The 22,622-nt window shown below is 31.2% G+C and overlaps 1 protein-coding gene across 4 annotated transcripts in view; it reads left to right on the forward strand.

The window, feature by feature from the left end:
* Positions 1–22,622, forward strand: part of LOC135931483 (uncharacterized) — a 187,143-nt gene that overhangs the window by 49,474 nt on the left and 115,047 nt on the right. For all 4 annotated transcript variants that reach the window (XM_065468621.1, XM_065468622.1, XM_065468619.1 and 1 more), the window contains exons 8-10: positions 12,809–12,946; positions 13,226–13,313; positions 20,251–20,440. In XM_065468621.1, the coding sequence (XP_065324693.1) occupies positions 12,809–12,946; positions 13,226–13,313; positions 20,251–20,440 (416 nt within the window). The remainder of the gene's footprint in view (positions 1–12,808; positions 12,947–13,225; positions 13,314–20,250; positions 20,441–22,622) is intronic.

The raw sequence follows: 22,622 nt of genomic DNA on the forward strand, positions 1-22,622 counted from the left end.
TTTCAACATTTTTTCAAAAAAATTTGAATCCCCTTTCACTTTATCTTGATTTAAAATTTTTATATATTTTTAGTATTATTTTATAGCCACATAGAAGATGAAACAAAAATTTTATTTTTCAATATTTTTATTTTCAACTAAAATAAAAATTTTAATTTCTCACATTTTAACAATTTTTATAGATTTTATAAAAAATTATCAGGTTAATAAAGGTAAAAGAATATTTTTTTGAAAATATTAAATATTAAAAAAGAGGCGAATAAAATCGGTACTCTTTAGAGAAGAATGACAGGTTTTAAAATTTTTACTTTATTTCAGGGGCCTTAACTCCACGGGGGTAATTATTTATCCAGAAAATTATTTTTAAACTTTTGAGATTGTACAATTCCTTCTGATAAAAGTTAACAAAAGGGAGACTCTTTAGTTCCTCTTATCTTTAGCTTAGGCATACATAACCTAATCAATTCTTTAAAAAAACTCTTTTAACCTACATTAATATATGGTATCTGTAGATGACACCATCTGCGGAATAGCTAAAAATATATACAGCAATAGATTAAGAGTTGAATTCTCTAAAAATAGATCTTACTCTTCTTCTCCGTTCAATAGCGATTTCCAGATTTATCCAGGTTGGCTTGTTTCCCCGATTTAATCATTAGGATTTGTAGCAAGGTTTTTGCTCGGATGCCCTTCCTAACATCAACTCCTTAAGGTGGTTTTTACACCCAATCGAGGAGACGGTGATCCTATTCTAGACCCATACCACAGGGAACCTTTTAGAACTTTATTAGCCGCCAAAAGACGTAGCCACTACCCCTCCACGATGAGGCTGAAGGTTGAATTTTAGGGGAAAATATGCCTTACTCTAAATATAGCTAAATCTGAAATATGTTTTTTAAATTCAAATTCCTGAGGTTTATAATTATTAAAGAAAGTGAAATAAAACTTGATTCACCTTTAAACAGTTATTCCAACTGTGAGGTGTTCATGGATTTTTTTTAAAAGGATTATTATGATTGGAAAATATTTTAAGACGAAAACCTTCACAGCAAAGTTTTTTTCTTCTAAAAAAATATTTATTTTTACCAAAAACTTTACATTCTCTTCTTTTTTTTAAAATAATTAAATTATTAATTGTTTATGAATTTTTTAAAATATTTTAGAAAATATTTTAATTTTAACTGGGGCATCTCACAATTACCCTCGAAAATGGGAGGTTTAGATTTGTATCTTTCTTTATTTTTGACATTACGTTTGATGATCAACGAATGATATATTCTTTTATCACTCCCTAAGAAAGCTTTTAAATATGACCTTGACCGATTGGAAGTCTCTAGCATTACCTGAAGATGTTATATCCACAGTTTTAGCACACCAATCAATTTTTGAACCTATAATGAAAAAAAATTTAAAACACTCCCCCTTTTGAGTATGTTTAACTATTACAAAATGCTGATTGTAATAATGATTATGAATGGTTGGAAGCAATACCAAGTTGTAACCTAGGTAACCTTTTATCAGATGAACAATTAAAAGTTACCATAGGCCACCGATTAGGATGTAACACCTTTAAATCACATAGCATAAAATGTAAAATAAAGGTTGATTCCAATGGAAAACATGGTCATAATTGATTGAGTTATTGGCCATACTCTTACTAGGGCTCAAATACCGAACATCCTGGAGCCTGTCAATATATAATCAGATATGGCCTGAAGTTAGTTAGTTTAAATTCGGTATATTGTTTAGGTCAATCCTTAATATGGGACTTCATATGGGTCTCTTCATTTCCAAGAAATGTTAACTCTAATCCATTGATATAGTCGAGAAAAAAAATTAATATTAGAAATAAACAGATTATGTTTTTTACCAATCGTTATCGCTTCCCATAGACATATGCAAACCCGTGTAAGTGTGAAAGTAAAAACTGAGATTTTAAAATCTCACACCATCAAAATCTCACGGCTAATACCGTGTGAAAGTGAAATCATGAGATTTTGATTTTTATCACATCAAATATATTTTTTTGGGGGAAGGGGGGGGGCATTTAAAATTCCAAAATCTCTCGGCTATTCAATATTTCAAAATCTCATGGATTTTTTTTAAAATCTCACATTATGGAATTCAATACGTATAGCTTAAATTGCCTCAAATTTAAAACGGATTTAAAATAAATTACGATGTTCAATATAACCACAGAAATGATAAGTATGATAAATAATAATATTTTTGCATGAAATTTTTATAAAATATAATTTTAAAATTTATATAGATAAATTTTTATCAATAAATCGCCGGGGTGGCCTAATGGGTTAGATGTATGCCTGGAAACAGAAGGACGGTTCAATCCTGGTAAGGATCATAAAAACTTTCAAATTTTTCTTCGATGACTGATGTGTAAAGACATATGGTAAGATGAATTTCGGAGCTTAGAGATGACACACCGGTCATCAACAGGCCTGGACAGCCGGGTGCTAAGGATACTTATCCAATAAACAAAATGAAGGAAACAAATGGAAATATGAATACGAAAGCTAGGGCGTTCCCTCCAAGCGACGCGCAGGGTGTAGACCGCCATCCTATGAAAAGTAAAGTAAAGGTCAAAGCAAAGAAGACAAGATTAGCAAGTTTGAATATTGGGACGCTTAAAGGTAAGACGAGAGAGTTGGCATCAATGTTGAACAATAGAAAAGTTGATATAGCGTGCATACAAGAGACGAAATGGAAAGATAAGAAGACTTTAATGATTGGAAATGGGTATAAATTGTACTATAATGGAATTGTTAGCAATAGGAACGGTGTCGGCATCATCCTCAGTCAAGATCTAACCTCCTCAGTAGTAGAAGTCAACAGGATCTCTGATAGACTAATGAAGATAAAACTGCATTGGTCAATCAATACTACACATCCTTCAGTATATGCTCCTCAAACAGGTTGCAAGGAAGAAGAGAAAGATGACTTTAGAGCTATCCTTGATGTAGCTGTAATGGAAATCCCTAAATATGACCTAGTCATAATTGGTGGTGACATAAAGGCACATGTGGGGAAAGCAAGAGATAGCTACAAAAGGCATCATGGTAGTTTTGGATATGGAGAAAGAAATGATGAAGGAGAACACGTACTGAAATTTGTGCAAGCCTTTGACCTTGCCTTAACCAACACTTACTATAGGAAAAAAGACCATTTTATAACATACGAAAGTGGTACAAGGAAAACACGGATAGATTGCGTGCTAATCTCTCGCAGAAGATTAAAAGATGTAATAGACTGCAAAGTCATCCCAGGAGAAGATATCGCCGCACAACACAAGCCACTAGTCAAGGATTTACACATCTCAAATAAATCCACTCAAAACAAGATATAACTGGAACCATGCATCAAATAGGGCAAATTAAAAACAATGACCGATGCCTTTGCAATCAATGCAAACATTGAAACAAAAGATTCCTCACAAGTCTATGAAAAAATGTGGACAGATCTTTCATCCAGATTAATAGACACTGCCAAATCGACACTAGGCTTGACAAGGGGAGGCAACAAATCATACAAAGAACTATGTTGGTGGAATGAACAGGTATTAACCACTATAAAGGAGAAAAAAGCCCTATATAAAATATGGTTCAAATCCAAAAACTCAGATGACAAGACAAATTACAAAAAATCCAAGAGAATAGCTACAAAGGCGGTGGTTAGGGCCAAATCTATGGCATACGATGACATGTATGAAAAACTACATACCAAAGAAGGGCAAAATAAAATATACAGATTAGCCAAACAGCGAGAAAAGAACTCTAGGGATATAAACGGAGCTCCGAAAGTAATCAAAAATAAAGATGGGAAATTGATAATAAAGGAAAAAGAAATAATGAATAGATGGAAAGATTATTTTCAGGAGCTTCTCAACTTTAATCCCCCATATTACATCTAGACGAACACTCCCCATGTCAAAACCTTGTACAACCTATAACAGAACAAGAAATAATTACATGCCTCAATCATATGAAAAACAACAAAGTTAGGGGTAGACGATATTCCAATAGAAATCTTTAAAGCACTAGGAGATGATAAATCTATACACAAAAATACCTGGAAATGAAGAGGTTCCCCAAAAATGGAGGCAGAGCTATCTAGTTCCTATCTTCAAAAATAAAGGGGATCCACACAATTGTCAAAATTACAGGGGTATAAAACTAATGTCACACTGTCTAAAACTATACGAAAAAATAATAGAAAAAAGATTAAGAGACATAATCGAAATAGAAGAGACTTAGTTTGGCTTTATGCCTGGATAATCAACAACTGATGCTATCCACGCAATTAGGCAAATGAGTGAAAAATACAGGGAAAAGAACAATAAGCTACACATGGTCTTTCTCGATCTTGAAAAGGCCTTCGATAGAATCCCAAGAAAACTTATCTGGTGGGCGCTACGCCACAAAAAGGTTCTTCCCGAAAAATATATAAGAATATACAGGATATGTATATGGGCCATACAACAATGGTCCGTAGCACAATAGGTACTTCAGCAGGCTTCACAATAGCCGAAGGAGTTCATCAAGGGTCGGCTCTCAGTCCACTTCTCTTCATTACAATAGATGTATTAGCACAGTCTATACCTCAAACAGTCCCAAGGAATATTTACTTATGATTATGTTTGCCGGATCCAAGGATGAAATGAAAGAAAGATTAGTGAGTTGGATAAATATCCTAGAAAAGCACGGACTAAAAGTAAATAGAGAAAAGACTGAGTATATGGTGATAGGAGGAGATGAAACAGAGAGTATTGATATAAATGAATGGCAGATATCGACAATTGAAAGCTGCAAATATTTGGGCTCCACTATACAAACAAACGGCACAATAGAAAAAGTGATAAAGAGTAAAATTAATCAAGGATGGTTAAAGTGGAAATCTTTATCTGGAGTGCTATTTGACAAAATAATCCCACATTAAAGAAAAAAATTTACAGAATCATAGTACAACCAACTATTCTATATAGCTCGGAAACATGGCCAACCAAAGAATCAGACGAGATAAGTCTACAAACTATTGAGATGAGAATGCTGAGAATGATTGCTGGGGTAACAAGAAAGGATAAAGTGCGCAGTACAAGAATACTAAGTAGTTTAAAGGTAGTGCCCATTAAGACTAAGTTAATGGTAAACAGACTTAGGTGGTACAGGCACACAATGAGAAGGCTTATGAACTACATAGGAAATAAGGTTGAGAGTTTGGACATGATGGTCAAACGTAAAAGAGGAAGGCCAAAACTTCAATGGGGCCATAAAGCTAGAGCCAATATAAAGAAGTATAAATTAGATAAAGAGATTGTATGAATAACATAAAGTGGAGAGATATGTTGAAGGAGCTTACCACCAGAAAAGGTGAAAGCTAAAGAAAAATTTTTTTTATATCAATAAAGTTCTTCATCTATCTTCTTATTTTTTCATCGAATTTTTTATAAGATGCCAAATTTGAAGTTTATTTTAATATTAGTGACCCAATTAAAATATATGTACAAAATAATATAGTTATCTTTAAAATATTATTTTTAAGCATTTGAATTGTTTTATAGAATAATTTTTGTCGTAAACGTAACCCAGGATGGCCGAAATAATATACTAATTCCTTTTGAATAAGTCGTATTTATATATTTAAAAAAAAATATCCCCCAATTTTTAATAATTAATTTTATATTTCAATGGTAAATAAAATAAGCATTACTTAAATATAATTATATTTTGAGATTAGCAATTTAGATAAAGATTTATTATTGTTTCTTTGCATAGAATGGGGACTGATTTTTAGAGGTAGGGTAGAATTTGAGGGTTTGCCTTTAGTAAATTTTCTTACATAGAAACTCTACATCTATTGCATACTACTTTTTGTCATTAAATTAATGACGAATATATCTTGTAAGGAAATCTGATGAGGAAATGTTAAGACGCCTCTGAATAGCTATGGGATCAGAGTCTTTTATTCTATTACCCATTTGGAAAAGAAAAGACAAAAATTTTGGAAGAGCAGTGAAAAAATTTTTTTAAATATAATAGAACGAATATTTGTTATTTAACACAAAATTGAATGAGCATAAATTATTAAAAGTAAATCGTTAACAAAATAATTTTGGCTGAGATATATTTTTAAAGATATTATATTTTATTGTACCTTACAATTATACACAATTATTGGAAAAAAATTTATATATTTGAAAATTACAATTATATAAAGTCATTAATTCTTGATATCTTTTATTGATTGAGAATCAAGTTCCCCTTTAGCGTTGACATTATAATTGGGAGCAAAATAGCCAAAGTCTATTTAGGGGGTTTCGGATATTGAAAGAGTAAAGCTGAGATAGTTGTATATTCTTATGTTTATGGCTAATCTTTGGCGTAGGTAGAATCTCTCTAGGATCCTCGGTCCTAGCAATTTTGTTTTCCCGGCTCTTTAAAGAAGGCCAGGCATGAACGACGTTAGAGTCTTGGCGATTATTGGTAGGAATGTATAACTGGCAGGTAACGATGGTTAATATTTATCTAGTTTATTCCCTCGGCATCTAGTATGACATCTCTATTTATATTGGAAGTGGCAAGAGGATCGATGCATGAGAAATCTCAAGTTAGGAATTCCCTTCTCTTCCAAGAGATGATAATCGAACCATCGGGCCGCTTACCATCCGAATTGTAAAGGCCAGGTTGATGGGATTCCTGCGGATTTTAAGGCCCTGGCAATGGTATCATTGCATTTTGAATGAGTAATGAATCTGCCTCTACAGCGCTTCAGTGTCGAGAGTGATGGCCTTTCGAGTTGACCGACGTTTGACTGAGGATACAGTGATAAGGCATTATCATATCGCAATTAAGACCGATGGTGTGACGTAGTTCATCATTGCTTAAGAGCTGGTCAAGGTTTCGTGATGGGAAATCCTCGAAAAATTCGTATCCACTATCTGCGCTAATGGAGAAAAGTAGAGAATGGTCCTCGGATTGGCTCCTCGATTTAAGGTATGCAACGGAGTAGCCAACTAGAGGTTTATCCCAATCCTTCTGTAGTGTGGACGATGGAGGATCGACTAATGAGAGGGACTTCCATAGATTAATTCCCTGTAGAAGTAAGAAGTCAGGATGTTTTGTGAGTGTGTAGGTGACTTTATGCCAATGCCGCCGGATTTGGTTGGTAAGGCAGCCTGTAACCAAGATAGGTCTCTAAATTTAAGATTGAGTATATTTTCTGCGAGGCGTTTAATCTCAAGTTTATGCGCAGCATGGTTGACGTCGTATTGAAAAATTCGTGACGATCGGAGTGTATATAAAATTCTTGGAATTAGAATAAGAAGAAAGCTTCGTGAGCTGGGAGTTGGGATAGTGTAACGCGCATGAGGGATATCTCGTAAAATATCGACGAAGAACTTGATAAAGGACTCGTCTTTACTTACTGGAGATCCGAGATGTGTTAAAGCGTTCAATGGTTTATGATTGAACATAGTATCGTGGTTAAGGTCGATGATTCCAAGAGGACAATATTCGCTGTTGTCTTGATTAATTCGCAGTCCCAAACTGCTCTCGCTGGATTTTATTATATGGATTGCCTTCATAACTTCAACCGGTGGGCCGCCTAGTATACCATCGTCGATATACCAGTTATAAAGACTTAGCTTGCATTGGTCATTAATGCCTCATATTAGCCTATTAATTCCCAGACAGAATAAAAAGCCTAGAGCTCCACCTTGTATCCAATCACAAGAAGGATTCAATCTATATCCAAATTGAAGATGCGAGGGATTAGCATAACGATAGAAGAAAAATTGTGAGTATTCCGGGTAGAGGGTGATGATAGGATTTAGAAACGCTCCACGCCTTAGAAGTTAGATGGAGTCCGTTTGCAGATACATCCGGGTCATGTGAAGGGATACCTCACATCCATCTTTTACGTTGACCCCTAATTGATTCGCGCAAAAGTGATTGGATATTGTGAACTACTAGCTTGGCGGTTAATCAGCGCCAAGTAGTTCCAATATCGATTGGGCGAATATCTTTTTTAGGTTTATGGAGAGCGATGAGTTTAGCTCCGTATATTAGTGTTATAATGGCGGGTGGTATGTCTCCAATAAGCATACGGTTGATTAATTGGATAATTTTTTCTAAAACGTCACATTGTTGTGTTATGTAAGGTGCGGTTAGGTCCTGTGGAAATATTGGGCGAAACCCATCGAACCCAGGTGAGGAATCGCGTTTGAAGGAGAGAATGGCCTTTCTAACATCGCTTGCGGTATAAGTGGCTTCAATTAGAGGAGCCTCAGGGTAAGTCGGTATTTCTTTCTTAAAATCTTGTAAGTGGTGTTTTAGGAGAAGAGCCTGATAAGTTGCTAGCTCATAGGGGCCAGCTTATTGTCGTAAGTTGCCAGACGTATAGCGGATTTAACATTCAGGTTGTTTAAAATTTTAGATAGCCTTGTCTTGGTGAGCAGGTCATTTTTGTGATTTATATTTTTATCTGTGTCATCACTCTTAAAAAATGTGATAATGTGTTTGATGGGTAAGGGGTCAAGGAAGTCAAGTTTTTCGCAACTTGAAGCCTTGCTCCCTTAGGTATTCGTGAAATTACCAATGGTTTTGGTGTCGTTAGAAATATTTCTACATTTGTGAAGTATTTGGAAATGCATTTTTATATGAAAAATTTTAACAAATATGATGTAATACAATCTTTAAATTTTCTAAAATTTTAGCAAATAATTTTTTAGCAGCCTCAATTTCATTTACTAATCCCTCTTCAGTAATATTGTTATCCAAAAAGATTTTAATTTATTTATGTGTAGAAAATTTAAATGGTCATTTGTTAATTTTTGTCTTAGGATCCCATTCTTCAATGTATTCTGTAATTATTATGTTTTCCAAGAACTCTTTTTTCAGGAACTTTCAGTTGGTAAAACCCGTTTTGTTATAGGTTTATTCGCCACTGTTTAAGTTATAGTTCTTACAAAGAAAGCAAAAATCTACAATTAATTCAACACATTTGTATTTATAAAACTTTAAAAAAATCTTCTTTCATCATTGCAATTTTTTTGAGTGATGTTGACCTATTTGGTATTACTTGATCTAGATCAGTTGGTTCTAAAAAATATTTGGAATAAGAATAACTAAAAGATCCAACCTCTTCTTTTTGTTTTTGGAACCACAGGCTTATTTTCCTTCTGAATTTTGGCGTCTATATCATTTTGATCTTCATCCACCAAATTAACTATGTATTTTCATTACAATATAGGGTGCTGTTAGTGCTACTACGTATTTCAGCTTGTGTTAAAAAGGATTTATATTTTAGCCAATAATATTATGTAAGCTTTTAGATTTTGCTCATAGATGGCAGCAAGGTTTTAACCTCTATTTCCTAAAATCTTAATCAGATCATTTAATCTTACTTTTTAGCAACTAATTTCAGCAGACATGAATGAATATATTTTTTAAACTGATAGCGGAACAGCAATTTTTTTCTCTTTACTTTCTTATTTTTAGAGAATTTATCCAAAAAATACTTTTTTCAAAAACCAAACGATTTTCTAAAAAATATTGAGGGGGGGGAGTGTTTGAAATTAATGGGGCAGCCCCCCCCCCAAGAAAGAAAGAAATAACAAAAAACTAAAAAAATATCGAGGGTAGGTAATATAGACTCACCAACAAGACCACTAATTACACTTAATGAAGTAATTTTATTTGTATATATAAATAGACTATTTAATTATATGCAATTAGGCTTATGTACAAATTGGCCAAGATAAGGGAGAAGAAAAGTCGCGATGTCGGAGTCCTTAAAATAGTCAAAAACGAGGAGGGTCAAACCCTATTCAAGCCGAAGGAGGTGATGGAAAGGCGGAAAGGATATTTCAAGGAACTTATGAATATTGTTAATGACAAAGATTTCCTTCCCTATATTGAGCCAAACATAAGCATGGTAGAACTTTCAGGAGGATGAAGTTAGGACGCAGAACAAGATGCAAAAGGTAAAAGATAATAGTGGCCCAGATGGAATTCCTATGGAAGCATGGGTCGGATGCCGAAAAGAAGGAGTCATGACCTTGACGAACCTCTTTAACAAGATGTTGGGAGAAGAACGAATTCTTAATCAATGGAGAGCAAGCACGATTATACCCTATTCAAAGGCAAAGGAGACCCTCAGGAGTGTGGTAATTACAGAGGTCAAGCTAACTTGCCACTCCTTATGGAAAGGATCTTAGTAACAAGGCTGAAGAACAAGGTGGAAATATCGGCTAACCAATTAGGATTTGTGGCCGGCAAATCCACAATTGATCTGATCTTCGCACTAAGACAAATGAGGGATAAATATGGAGAAAAGAAACCTACATATGGTCTTTATTGACTTGGAGATGTCATAATTTTTAAAGGGATCATGACTATCCGGGATCTTCACGGGATTTAAAGGGATCCCTTTAAAATTTCAATTTTTTAAAGGATAAAGAACTATACGGTAATATCACTGGGGCAGAGATTGACCTCCAGTTGAATAAATCTTTTGATTAGCTATCGAATGATACCCTATACTAGACATATCTTATATCATAAGGCCAAAAAAAACAAAATTGAAAATGAAAAACACAACGAAACTCGCGGAAAACGCTTTTAAAATAAGATTCCTCTTTATCACGATTAAAACGTGATAATCCCGTATTGACACCGTCCCTCGCGATTTAATATGGTGGTGCTTGAGAAAACAAAATATCCCTGATGCATATGTACGGCTTATGCAAAATATATATGAAGCTTCAACTTCTTGCGTTAGAACGACAGTTGGAGACTCTAAACCTTTTAGGGTTGAAATTGGATTACATCAAGGATCTGCTCTAAGTCCTTTTTTATTCAATATAATTATGGACACGATAACGAGAGACATCCAAACGCCATCTCCTTGGTGTATGCTATATGCCGATGATATAGTACTATGCGAAGAGACAAAGGAGAAAGTATTCTAAAAAGCCGAAAAGTGGTCAAAACGCTTAGCTGGATATGGTTTAAAGGTCAACAATCGAAAAACGGTATACATGGAGATGAACGTTACAGGCACCCCATCGCTGGATGACCAATTAAAGTACCCAAAAGTAGACAGGTTTACATACCTAGGCTCGATGCTACATCAAGAGGGAGGTTGCGCAAAAGAAGTCAATGGATCCAAAAAGGATGGCTTAAATGGCGAAGTATATTCGGTGTAATGTGCGACAAGAAGATGCCAATATGGTTGAAAAGCAAAGCTTACAAATTCATCGTAAGACCGGTGTTACTCTATGGAAGTGAAACATGGGCATACGCTACGGAAGAAAAGTTATTACAAGCCACGGAGATGAGAATGATACGGTGGAGCTTGGGGTATACTAAACTCGACCATATGACGAATGACTGTCTCAGAACAAAAATGAGTATTCAACCTATAGCAGACTTGATAAACGAAAATCGGTTAAGGTGGTATGGTCATATACTAAGAAGGGAGACGAATGATGTAAATCGAAAAGTATTGGACATGGAGGTGCCGGGGAAGAGAGGAAGAGGACGACCTCATGTTACGTGGAAAGATCAAGTAGACAAAGTTATGATGACTAAGAAGATAAATCCGGACATGGCCCTTACTCGATCAAGATGGAAGAAACTTATCAAAACAAACCCCACGACTGTGGGACCATATGCATGATAAAGAAGAAGATATTAAAAATAGAAATTATATTATATCCTTTTTTTGCTTAATGATGTTTATTGATTTTATATCTCCCATTATTCGACCTAATATTGTAAAAATATAAAGATGAGCTCTTGAAATGAAACAATGTATCTCTTGCAAAGCATTATTATAATATTATTCTAAAATATAGATTATAATTAAACAGTTATGTTTTATATCATTACTGTCTTTATATAATAATGTTAATAATTAATTTTACTTTAGATATCGCTTCAAATCATTGGGGGCCATTTATATCAAAATCTCACAACCATTCGTGTGATTTTAATAAATTGATAAAGTGAAATTAAAATCTCATAGATAACTTACACACGTTTCACCGAAACTTAATCTTTTAAAAAATATAGGCGGCTAAATAAGAACCCTTACATCAGAACCTAAGGAATTTTATTATCTAACAAAAATTTTATACAATTTTAAATATAATTATTTGTATTTTTTGGGAACTTATAGTCCCAATTCCATTTTTATAAAATGAGCGTTTTTCTATTATAGGTTATGATTGGAATATTATATGAATTAAATAATCAATAAAATAAAAAATATTAAAAAAAATAAATTATAATTATATGCAAATAGAATGTGAAAGATTTAATATTTCTAAAACTGTTCACAATATTTATAAATTTAAGGATATGATCAAATTCCACGCAAAAACATATTGAATCAAAACCATATTAACAAAGATAACATTTTAGTGTATTTCATATATTATATATTTTTATTTTGTCTACAACCATTTTATAATAATTTTATACATTCTTATTTCCTATAAGTTTGTGTATACATACATAATTTTACTCGTGATTTCGATGAATTAATAAAATCTAAAAATGGTTGAACATAGTAAGATATATTTTTTTTTAAAGTTAAAAGTCTTGATAAATTAGACAACTAGCTAAGTTAGGCAAAAATCGTGGTTTCAGTGGTCCCAAATTATAAAGATTTGACTATATATAGAACACTATTTTTAAATCATCGTTACCATTAAAAAATATGGGTAACATTAAATAAGAATACACTACCTAAATCCGGTTGGTTGTATAAATATTTACTTTGTTAAAAGCACGTGTTTATCTAGTTTCAACGAACACCTCCATAGAGCATCCATTAGGAACTCTCTTTACGAAGATACTCCCGAAAACAGGATATTGGCAAACGAAAATTTATACGTCCAATTTCTTAGGACGATCTACTTTTGCTTGTAAGATAACCTAAATCTCCTTACTCCTTTTATCTTTTTTAATATTTTTTTCGTTTAATTTTAATAAGGTTTTTTAATAACGGTCAGATGGATAGATTAAATTGGAATAAAAAATTATCTAAGGAAGATTGGAATGTGGATGATCTAGAAGTTTATCAAAATTTTAATTTTTATAAAGAATAGAAATAAATTCAATCCAAATTTTTTAAATGTTGGTGTATTTCAGAAGACCAAAATATTTAACATTAACATATTTAATTTTTCTATCCATTAAACAAGGTACAATGGTGTTTCAGAACAAGCCCTAGAGGCCCTAGAAGCTTTGAATACACGATCAACCTATCACCTCTACTCGAGAATACTTATGGTATAATTAATAATATAAAATGTTCATCTTTTTTTATTTTCATCTTTTGTTTTAGTATATAATAAAAACCTAAGAATTTGATCACTTTTGTTTTTTGTCCGAAACGAGAAGATCAAAAAAATAATATTTAGAATTATATATTTTTTGGCAAATCAAAGCAATATTTTCCACCGATGTTGGTAGCCCTTCCTAATTAACAGGACTTATTATAATTAAAATTTTACCTCAAAAAATTTTCTAATTCATAGTTCTTTTCGTAAACTTATTACAAACCAAGGAAGGGGGTGCCAGAAAAATAATTTAATGTAATTTAAATTAATTCGGTTTAACTTATAGAAGATTACTTCTCTTATATGTAAAATTAACTACAATTAAATATATTTAAATTTATTAGTATATTTCAACAATAAAACAAAATCAATTTTTTCCACCGATGTCGGTAGCCGTTCCTAATTATAAAAAAAGATTACTACTCTTATATGTAAAATCTACAATAAAAATATATTTAAATTTATTAGTGTATTTCAACAATAAAACAAATATAATTAAATAATATCAAAATCAAATCCATGTTGGATGATCTAAAATTTTGTACAAAAACATGGCTACAAATTACCCTTCCCAAAAAATATGGGGGACTTAGGCTACGCTCTTTATTCCTATCAATCGTATCATTCGTATCACCTTCCAATAGTAACCATAATTTACTCTGAAAAACCAGCCAAAGGTTTGTTACTTTATCTTGTGTTATCTAGCTGGTCCATACGTAACAGAGGGAACAAATTATCCTACAGTTAGATCACAAAAGGATTGGGCTATAGCTATCCTATCACGCTCCGTATTTACTTTCATGCAATGACGTAGCAGCTTGCAAACCTCTATTTATGGACAAATCCTGCCATGAATGGCTAGAGAACTATTCAAGCAAAACTAGTAGGTTACTTCTTACAGACGCCGAATTTAGTTATGCAGTGGCAATCATATTAGGTCTCAGCTCTATAAATGTCAAAGATGCGGAGCACATCCATTGTCTTTTATAGATACATATACATAGGGCATGAAAAAATTAATAGAATAATCCAAAATTTATTATTCAAAGATAAGTATCTTGCGAAGGAAAAGAAACTATATTATGCGTTTGTTGATTTGGAGATAGCATTTAACAAAAGTGCCACTCGAGGTTACTAGATGGGCCTTGAGAAAATCAGGTGTGGAGGAATGCTTGGTTATGGCAGTGATGGAAATGTATGCGGGAGCACAAACTGTAGTACGGACAGATGATGAAGATAATCAAAGCTTTGAAGAGGTAAGACCTCATTAAGGATCCATGCTGAGTCCATTATTATTTATCTTAGTAATGGATGTGGTGGCTAGAGAAATGCGAGAAGGACTTCCCTGGGAGTTATTATATGCAGATGACTTTGTATTAATGGAAAACAGTGAGGAAGAATTGAGGGATAAAATTAGTAATAGAAACAAAGGGCCTGAAAATGAATACATATACAGCAAAGACAACGGTGACTATTGGTGGGAAATCTAAAGATGGAGGAATCCGTAAGTGGTCTTGTGGTGTATGTGGGAAAGGAGTTGCTAGAAATTTAATCCAATGCACCAGATTCTAGAAATGGGTAAATAATAGATGTCGCGAGAAAAAAGGAAGTCTGATGTTAGCAAGAATGACCTTTATTTGTAGAACGTGCATAAAATGGATACATAATACTGATAACATAGAAAATGGTTTAGATATTGGCAATGGTTACCCACGAGAAAAGGGGATAAGTTTTGTTATTTGGGTGATATGCTAAAAGCAGATGGTGGTGTAGATTCTGCTGTTGTTGCTAGGGTCAGAAAAGCATGAAGTAGTTTAGAGAGATGTCGTCTATTCTAACAAATAAAAAAATTTCTCTGGTTAAAAGGGAAAGTATACGTAAGCTGTGTGAAAAGTTGTTTAGTTCATGGAATCATGGGCAATGAAAGCGACCAACCACGAAGCCAAATTTGAAAGAACAGAGATTAGGATGATAAGATGGATGTGTGAAATATCTCTGAGAGAGAGAAAAACTAGCAATGAATTGCGAGCAAGATTGGGTAGAAAAATAATTGGAGTAGTAATGCGAAGTAATAGACTAAGAAGGTTTGGGCATGTGGAACATAAGACAAAAGATGACTGGGTAAAGAGGTACACCTTGATAAGGATCAAATAAAATAGAAATATTTTATATGTATATGGAAATCAATTATTTTTATATTTTAATATTCTCTTATTTACCAGTATAAAATCAATATGAAATAATTATTAGTATTTTATTAAAAATATTTTAGTGTATAAAAATTAAAAAAATAATACTGAACTTTTTAATTTTTATCTATAGTATCATCCACATTTTGTATTATTTCACTACTTATATAATTATATATAATAGTTTAAAAATTTCATTGCTTCTTTAATTTCACTTGGTACTTTCTTTACATTATTTACCAAAATATACACCAAATCCTATTCAGATCACTGTCGTTTCCAACATTTTATCAAAATATTTCACCAATGGATCTCTTTTAACCCTATAACCCCTTTTACAGGTCTTACATTCTCATTTGTGATACTATTTAATGTTCATCGAGGAATAATGAAAGTGGTAAAAAATAATAGAGAATCATACCATTTCTATGGAGTGCTAGATTTAGCAGCATCCACTCAATGTGTTATTTTTCCTTTATAAAGGAATCTCTCAAATTCTACTATTTTAATTTGCATACTATTGGGGATGAATTAATTCTGGTAAATAATTAATAATTTATATAGGGTAATCTTATTTAAATAAAGATTTTTATTTTTTAATATATTAAAAGAAATATTAATTATTTTATAATTATAAATTAGTATTTTATTATTCAGATTTGTGAGGAAATGTCTAGTGCCCTAAAGGGATTAAGGATCATATGGATATATTTTTAAAGAAAAAACTTAGTGTGATTAGGGAGTATCGTGTGGATAATAAATACTAATAAGGGGAAATAAGATAGAAAAGAAGACTGAGGTTAATTTACTAGAAATAATAAGAATAGTTTCTAGTAAATTAAAAATATAAAATTTGAGTTTGACTTTTAGATTTAAAATCTTATATTGCTGATAATATTCGGCATGAAGGAATACATTTCCTCACAAATCTGTACAATAAAAATATAGTTCCTACCTTCAAAAATAAAGGGGATCCACACAATTGTCAAAATTACAAGGGCATAAAATGAATGTCACGCTGTCTTAAACTTTACGAAAAAATAATAGAAAAAAGGTTAAGAGACATAGTCTAAATCAGGGTTGGCAAGTCGGTCAATTGACCAGTCAAATTCAGTCAATTGACCGGTCAATTGACCGGAGGAGTATTTGACCTGTCAAATACGGTCAAATACTCTAAAAAATTTAAAGGAAAAATAAATTAAAAATATGTTTAAAAAAGGGAAAAAAGATGTAAATACATGTGATCACAATGTTTGCTTATTTTTCGGGTCCACAATATCAAGAGGAGAACTCACTAGTAGTGTAATTAATGAAGTATGTGATATAATTCAAGAATTAGCTATTTTACAAGGTAGTGATGACCAAAATATTTTAAGTGATATAATTAATTTCAGAAGCAAAAACAGCATGTTTAATATAGCAAAATATGTAGAAAGTAGTAATTTCCAGAAACAATCAATTCCGACCTCAAGTTAATAGATTAAACTTTATCTACGCTGCCCATTAAGAGACTAACAATTCCTAGTTCTACTTCTTCTTTAGAAAGAAATAGGTCGATTTGGGTTAATACTCTTATGAAAATAGAAATCGATTTAAGATCTAAGATATCAGGAAAATTGTTTAAAAAATATTAAAGAAAATGATAATATTGAATATGAATCAGAACAAGACTCTGATACAGATAGCTACACGTTAGTTATTGAATGAATTTAAAAAATTAATATTATAGATTCATTTTACTATTATATTCAAAATAAAGTTAATATTAACTTTAAAAAAATATATTTGAATTTGACCACATTTGACCGTATTTGACCATATTTGGCCGGTCAAATGCACAACCCTGGTCTAAATAGGAGAGACTCAGTTTGGCTTTATGTCTGGAAGATCAACGACTGATGCAATCCACGCAATTAGGCAAATAAGCGAAAAATACAGAGAAAATGATAAAAAGCTATACATGGTCTTTCTCTATCTAGAAAAGGCCTTTGATAGAATCCCAAGAAAACTTATCCTGTGAGCGCTACGCCACAAGAGGATTCCAGAAAAATATATTAGAATAATAGAGGATATGTATATGGGCCAAAATAGCTGAGTGAGTTCACCAAGGGTCGGCTCTCAGCCCACTTCTCTTCATAACAGTAATAGTTGTATTATCACAGTCTATACCACAAACAGTCCCGTGGAATATGTATTTGCAGATGATATTGTGATACTTGCCGAATCCAAAGATGAAAGAAAGATTAGTGAGTTGGATAAATATCCTAAAAAGCACGGACCAAAAGTAAACAAAGAAAAGACAGGGTATATGGTGATAGGAGATGAAACATAGAGCATTGATATAAATGAATGGCAGATATCGGCAGAAAGCTGCAAATATTTTGCTACACTATACAAACAAACGGCACAATAGAGAAAGAGATAAAGAAAATTGATCGAGGGTGGTTAAAGTGGAGATCTTTATCTGGAGCGCTTTTTGACAAAAGAATCCCTCACAAATTGAAGGGAAAAATTTACAGTTCCACAGTACAATCAACTATTCTATATGGTTCGGAAACATGGTCAACCAAAGAAGACGAAAAAAGTCTACAAACTATGGAGATGAGAATGCTGAGGATGATTGCTGGGGTATCAAGAAAGGTTAAGGTGCGAAGTACAAGAATTCTATAAAGTTTAAAGGTAGTACCTATTAAGACTAAGACAATAGTGAACAGACTTAGGTGGTATGGGCACACAATGAGAAGGCCTATAAACTATATAGGAAATAAGGTTAAGAGTTTGGAAGTGATGGGCAAATGTAAAAGAGGAAGGCCAAAACTTCAATGGGGCAATAAACTTCGAGCTAATATGAAGAATGTAAATTAAATAAAAGAGAGCATGAATAACATAAAGTGGAGAGAGATATTGAAGGAACTTACCACTAGAAAAAGTGAAAGTTAAAAAGGAAAAAAATTTATTAAAATTCATATTGAATATTAATTTACTATAAATAGTATTTAATTAAAAAATATATATTGATTAAAAATTCTAATTATAAAGTACTCAACATGAGGTAATGCAATATAAAAGTATTATTTACTTTTTATCACATAATGTCCATACTTCATCTACATAATATTTTAAGAAAGAGGAAGCGATTAAGATCTTTATATTTTAAAAGAACCGACCAAATGATAATAAGATGATCTTCATTCGTAACATCTCAAATTACTTTCTTATAAGGATAATTATATACATAATTATATAGCGCCTAAAATGCTAAAATTTTAAATCGAAACAAACATAAATATCTAACTTTATCCGAAATTATAAAATTAGGATTCAGGTTCTGCCTGGAAAAAATTATAATCTTACTGTGAAATTTAAAATCTATTCATTTACTGATTGTTTCTTTTTTGAATATAATCGATTCATTTACTGATTGCTCCTTTTTTGAAATTTAAACGTTCATAAATTTCATGTTTCCACTTGTTAATATTTCTTTAAAAAATCAATTATTTCTGTATTTTTTAATTGTCCAAGAATTTGAGGTAAGCACTATTAAATGGTGTTATATGCCTCCGAACCCATGATAGTAGATAGAAGTGTTGGTGATTTTACTCTTTCGTCTATAATATTATTCATCTGGAATTTATCAAATTGTGATAAGTATGCATGAATTACAGTGGATCTTGTAATTTCAAATATATACGACTACACCATGTTAATCTTGTATATCAATTATCTCAGGAAATTATATTTATTCTTTCAATAATCGTGATATATATTTCATAATAAACAATTAACTTTTAAGTTTAATTATAAATAAAAACAATTAATTTTATAATACGAAAAGGCTGAACTGAATTTATATACAAACAAATATAAACACCACCTGCAGTATATTTTTCCCGATCCCGGTCTAAATTTTCAACACTTGTATGGTGATTGCAAACCAAATATCCACATTGTGGGTCATTCCTTCAAAATTTATATTGGATCTAAATTTCCCCGTCCAGATATTTTGGCATACCTGTTATATTTTATATATTTTGAAAGGTTATAATATTCAACAACTTTATTTGAATATTTGCCATACAATAATATAACATATTTATATTTAATATTATATAAAAAGTCAGTTAAATTGAATACTTATTAATTAAATTGAATAATTATAGAATAGTATATATATATATACAAGAATTGAAAAGAAAAAACTATTAACTATATATTTGATTAAGCTTCTAAACGATATAAAAATACCAATTTTCTTTTTTCTTTTAAGGTATGTCATTATATCTAACAAAGCCCTAGCAGTATTAAATTGCCTAACATATAATTCTAGATATGAACATCACTAATTGTAGTATCAACTATATATACATACAAATGTTAAAATAAATATAATTCCTAAATACTGCACATATTCAATAGGTATGTATTTTTCACAAATTTCCATGAAATTAATTAAAAATCAAAGCTATTTATCATCACCAAACATATTTAAATAGCGTATACAAAAATTAATGTTAAAAATAATAAATTTGAACAAGTTTATAATAAGATATATGCGGTAAGCTTATTTTACATTCATAAATATTAAAAATTAATTTTTCTAGTTTTTTAATTGAATATTTACCATGCAGTATAGGTAACACCTTAAGAGTCAATAAGATTCTCTTTATATTTATATTATTTTCGTCATATTAAAAAAAGATGGTAGGATGCATCAAAAATTCTATCCTTCCGTCTCCCGCCATGATGTCTCAACTAAGTAGGTCCCTTAAGTACCGCCCGCTTGATCTGACCTCTTCCCCGTTGGCTCTCTATCTATCTTCCGTTCCGATGACGCACGCCCCCAAATCAGCCATAACCAACGCTTCTTTCAAGCTCAAAAAATTGCCTGGTTTATTACCAATAAATAACACATTTTTAGGTATATTATATTAGTTTCTTGCAAAAGCCCGGCACGACCCATGGAATTAAGAATATCTCTAACTAAAAATTATTATTTTATTCTCTATATCTTTTTCTTTGTCAACTACAATATTATTTCTCTGAAAGAGATTGCATAAAAATATAATATAATTAAAAAATTTATATATATATTTGAATGCAAAGAATAATTTGGTTCTATTATCAAGTCTAGTAACGCGTTTTCTTCCGAGAAGAAGTCTTTTTAGTGCTATTCTGTCATTTTGATAAGAACACTTCTTAATAAAATACGTGATTACTGATAGTGGTTGGCGAAACTCAACGCTTTTTTTATAAATCGCGATTTTAATCAAATATTTTAATTAAGGAGATTTAAAAATATCTTATATTATAATTTTTTTATATCAATATATTACCTTGCAAGTTAATGCTTCAAGAAGCGCGGTTAGGAAATTGTTCAAATAACATATTGATAAGCCAAGACCTAATTTAACCTTTTGTCAAATAAAAAACCATTGTCGAATATAAATTTAATGATATGGGCATAACCGTTTTTTAAAACAAACTAGCTAGTCATCAGTTAATCAGAAATAAAGTCATTCAATATATTCTAAATTGATTTTTTATCAAATGAAAAGCCGTCAGTCAAAAATTCGATATGTACCAAGAATTTTAAAAAATTTAACTAATCGATATCATTGAGTCGTAAGAACATTTTGAAACGAATAATATTATGAATATCCTCAAATAAAACTGTTAAACCAAATTTAAAATCTTATTTTATACTAATAAAATAATGTTAGTTTATTATTTTTAATTTTAGCTATTGTTATTTCCAAATTTGATTTCCTGATATATTTGCACAATTTAAAAAGCTAAGGTAATATTAAGGCATTTTTGGATTCCGTTCCCGTTCGGGACATATATATAGCGTTCCACCTTCGAAACTTTCTTTAACGAGTTCTTTATAAAATACCAAATTTTATTTAAAAAGAAATGAGTAGGGAGGGGCACAAAATTTTAAGCCAAAGGAGAACGAAAAGTGTCGTTCCTTTCGCGTTCTATCGTTTTCCCAAAGATCCATTCCTCTTTGATTAATACCCTTAATTTTCAAAAATCGTAATTATAAGTTTTCTGACAATTGTTTGATGAATTCCCAAAATCAATAATTCTTCGCTCTCCTCTTTCTATTAGAGGTTGGTTTATAAATTATATTATGAAAAATATATTTTAATTAACCTTTGAAGATAAATCATTTATTTATGTGCAACACAATATTTTACAACTTAATTTTTAAATTGTTTATTATATATCAGGAAATTTTGATAGAAAAGGATAAATATATATAATTTTTGAAATGAATTTAAAATTTTGTAGTTAATAAAGCATTATATTAACATGGTTGCAGTTAAAACAAAATTGAATTGTTTATTTTATTATGAATTTGTATACAAAGAAGAAATTATATTTTATAATAAAAAGTTTAATTTCTGACTAAATTACTACTAATATATGTTAACGATAATACAAAAATATTTGTCGAAATTACTACAAATGAACTAAATATACTTCAAAGATGGCGCAATCGATAAAAAGTCTAACGGATTCAAACCTGTAAAGATTGGTACGACTTAGAATTTAAAAACATACAACCAAGTTTAACATCATCACAAGAAAAATCAGTTATTAACAACAATAGGATGTGATACTTACAAAATTTAATTTATTTGCACCTGATAAGAGGTATAAGAAATACATAATATTTTGATCAAATTTGTTAATCCCAAACCGAATATAATAGTAGAGAGATATAATTTTTATCAATATAATCAAAAAATGAGGAAAAATTAATAGACTGTATGCAGAATCTTCGAAAATTATCAAAGACTTGTGAATTTTGAAAATATTTTAATACTTCTTTAATAGATAAATTTATATTTGGACTAAAAATTCCTAAAATATTACAAAGATTATTATCCGAGGATGATTTAGATATAAATAAGGCTATCAAATAGCTACTGCAGTAGAAACAGGTATAATTAAAACAAAAAAATGAAACTACAATTTATCAGTTAGAAGATGAACATAATAATATAAATATAATTAAAAAAGTTAATAATGATAATGATAAACAATCAAAACAATATAATAAT

Source organism: Gordionus sp. m RMFG-2023, chromosome 1 (genome assembly GCF_954871325.1).
Source record: "Gordionus sp. m RMFG-2023 chromosome 1, tfGorSpeb1-WG-v2, whole genome shotgun sequence".
Classification (NCBI taxonomy): Eukaryota; Metazoa; Nematomorpha; class Gordioida; order Chordodea; family Parachordodidae; genus Gordionus; species Gordionus sp. m RMFG-2023.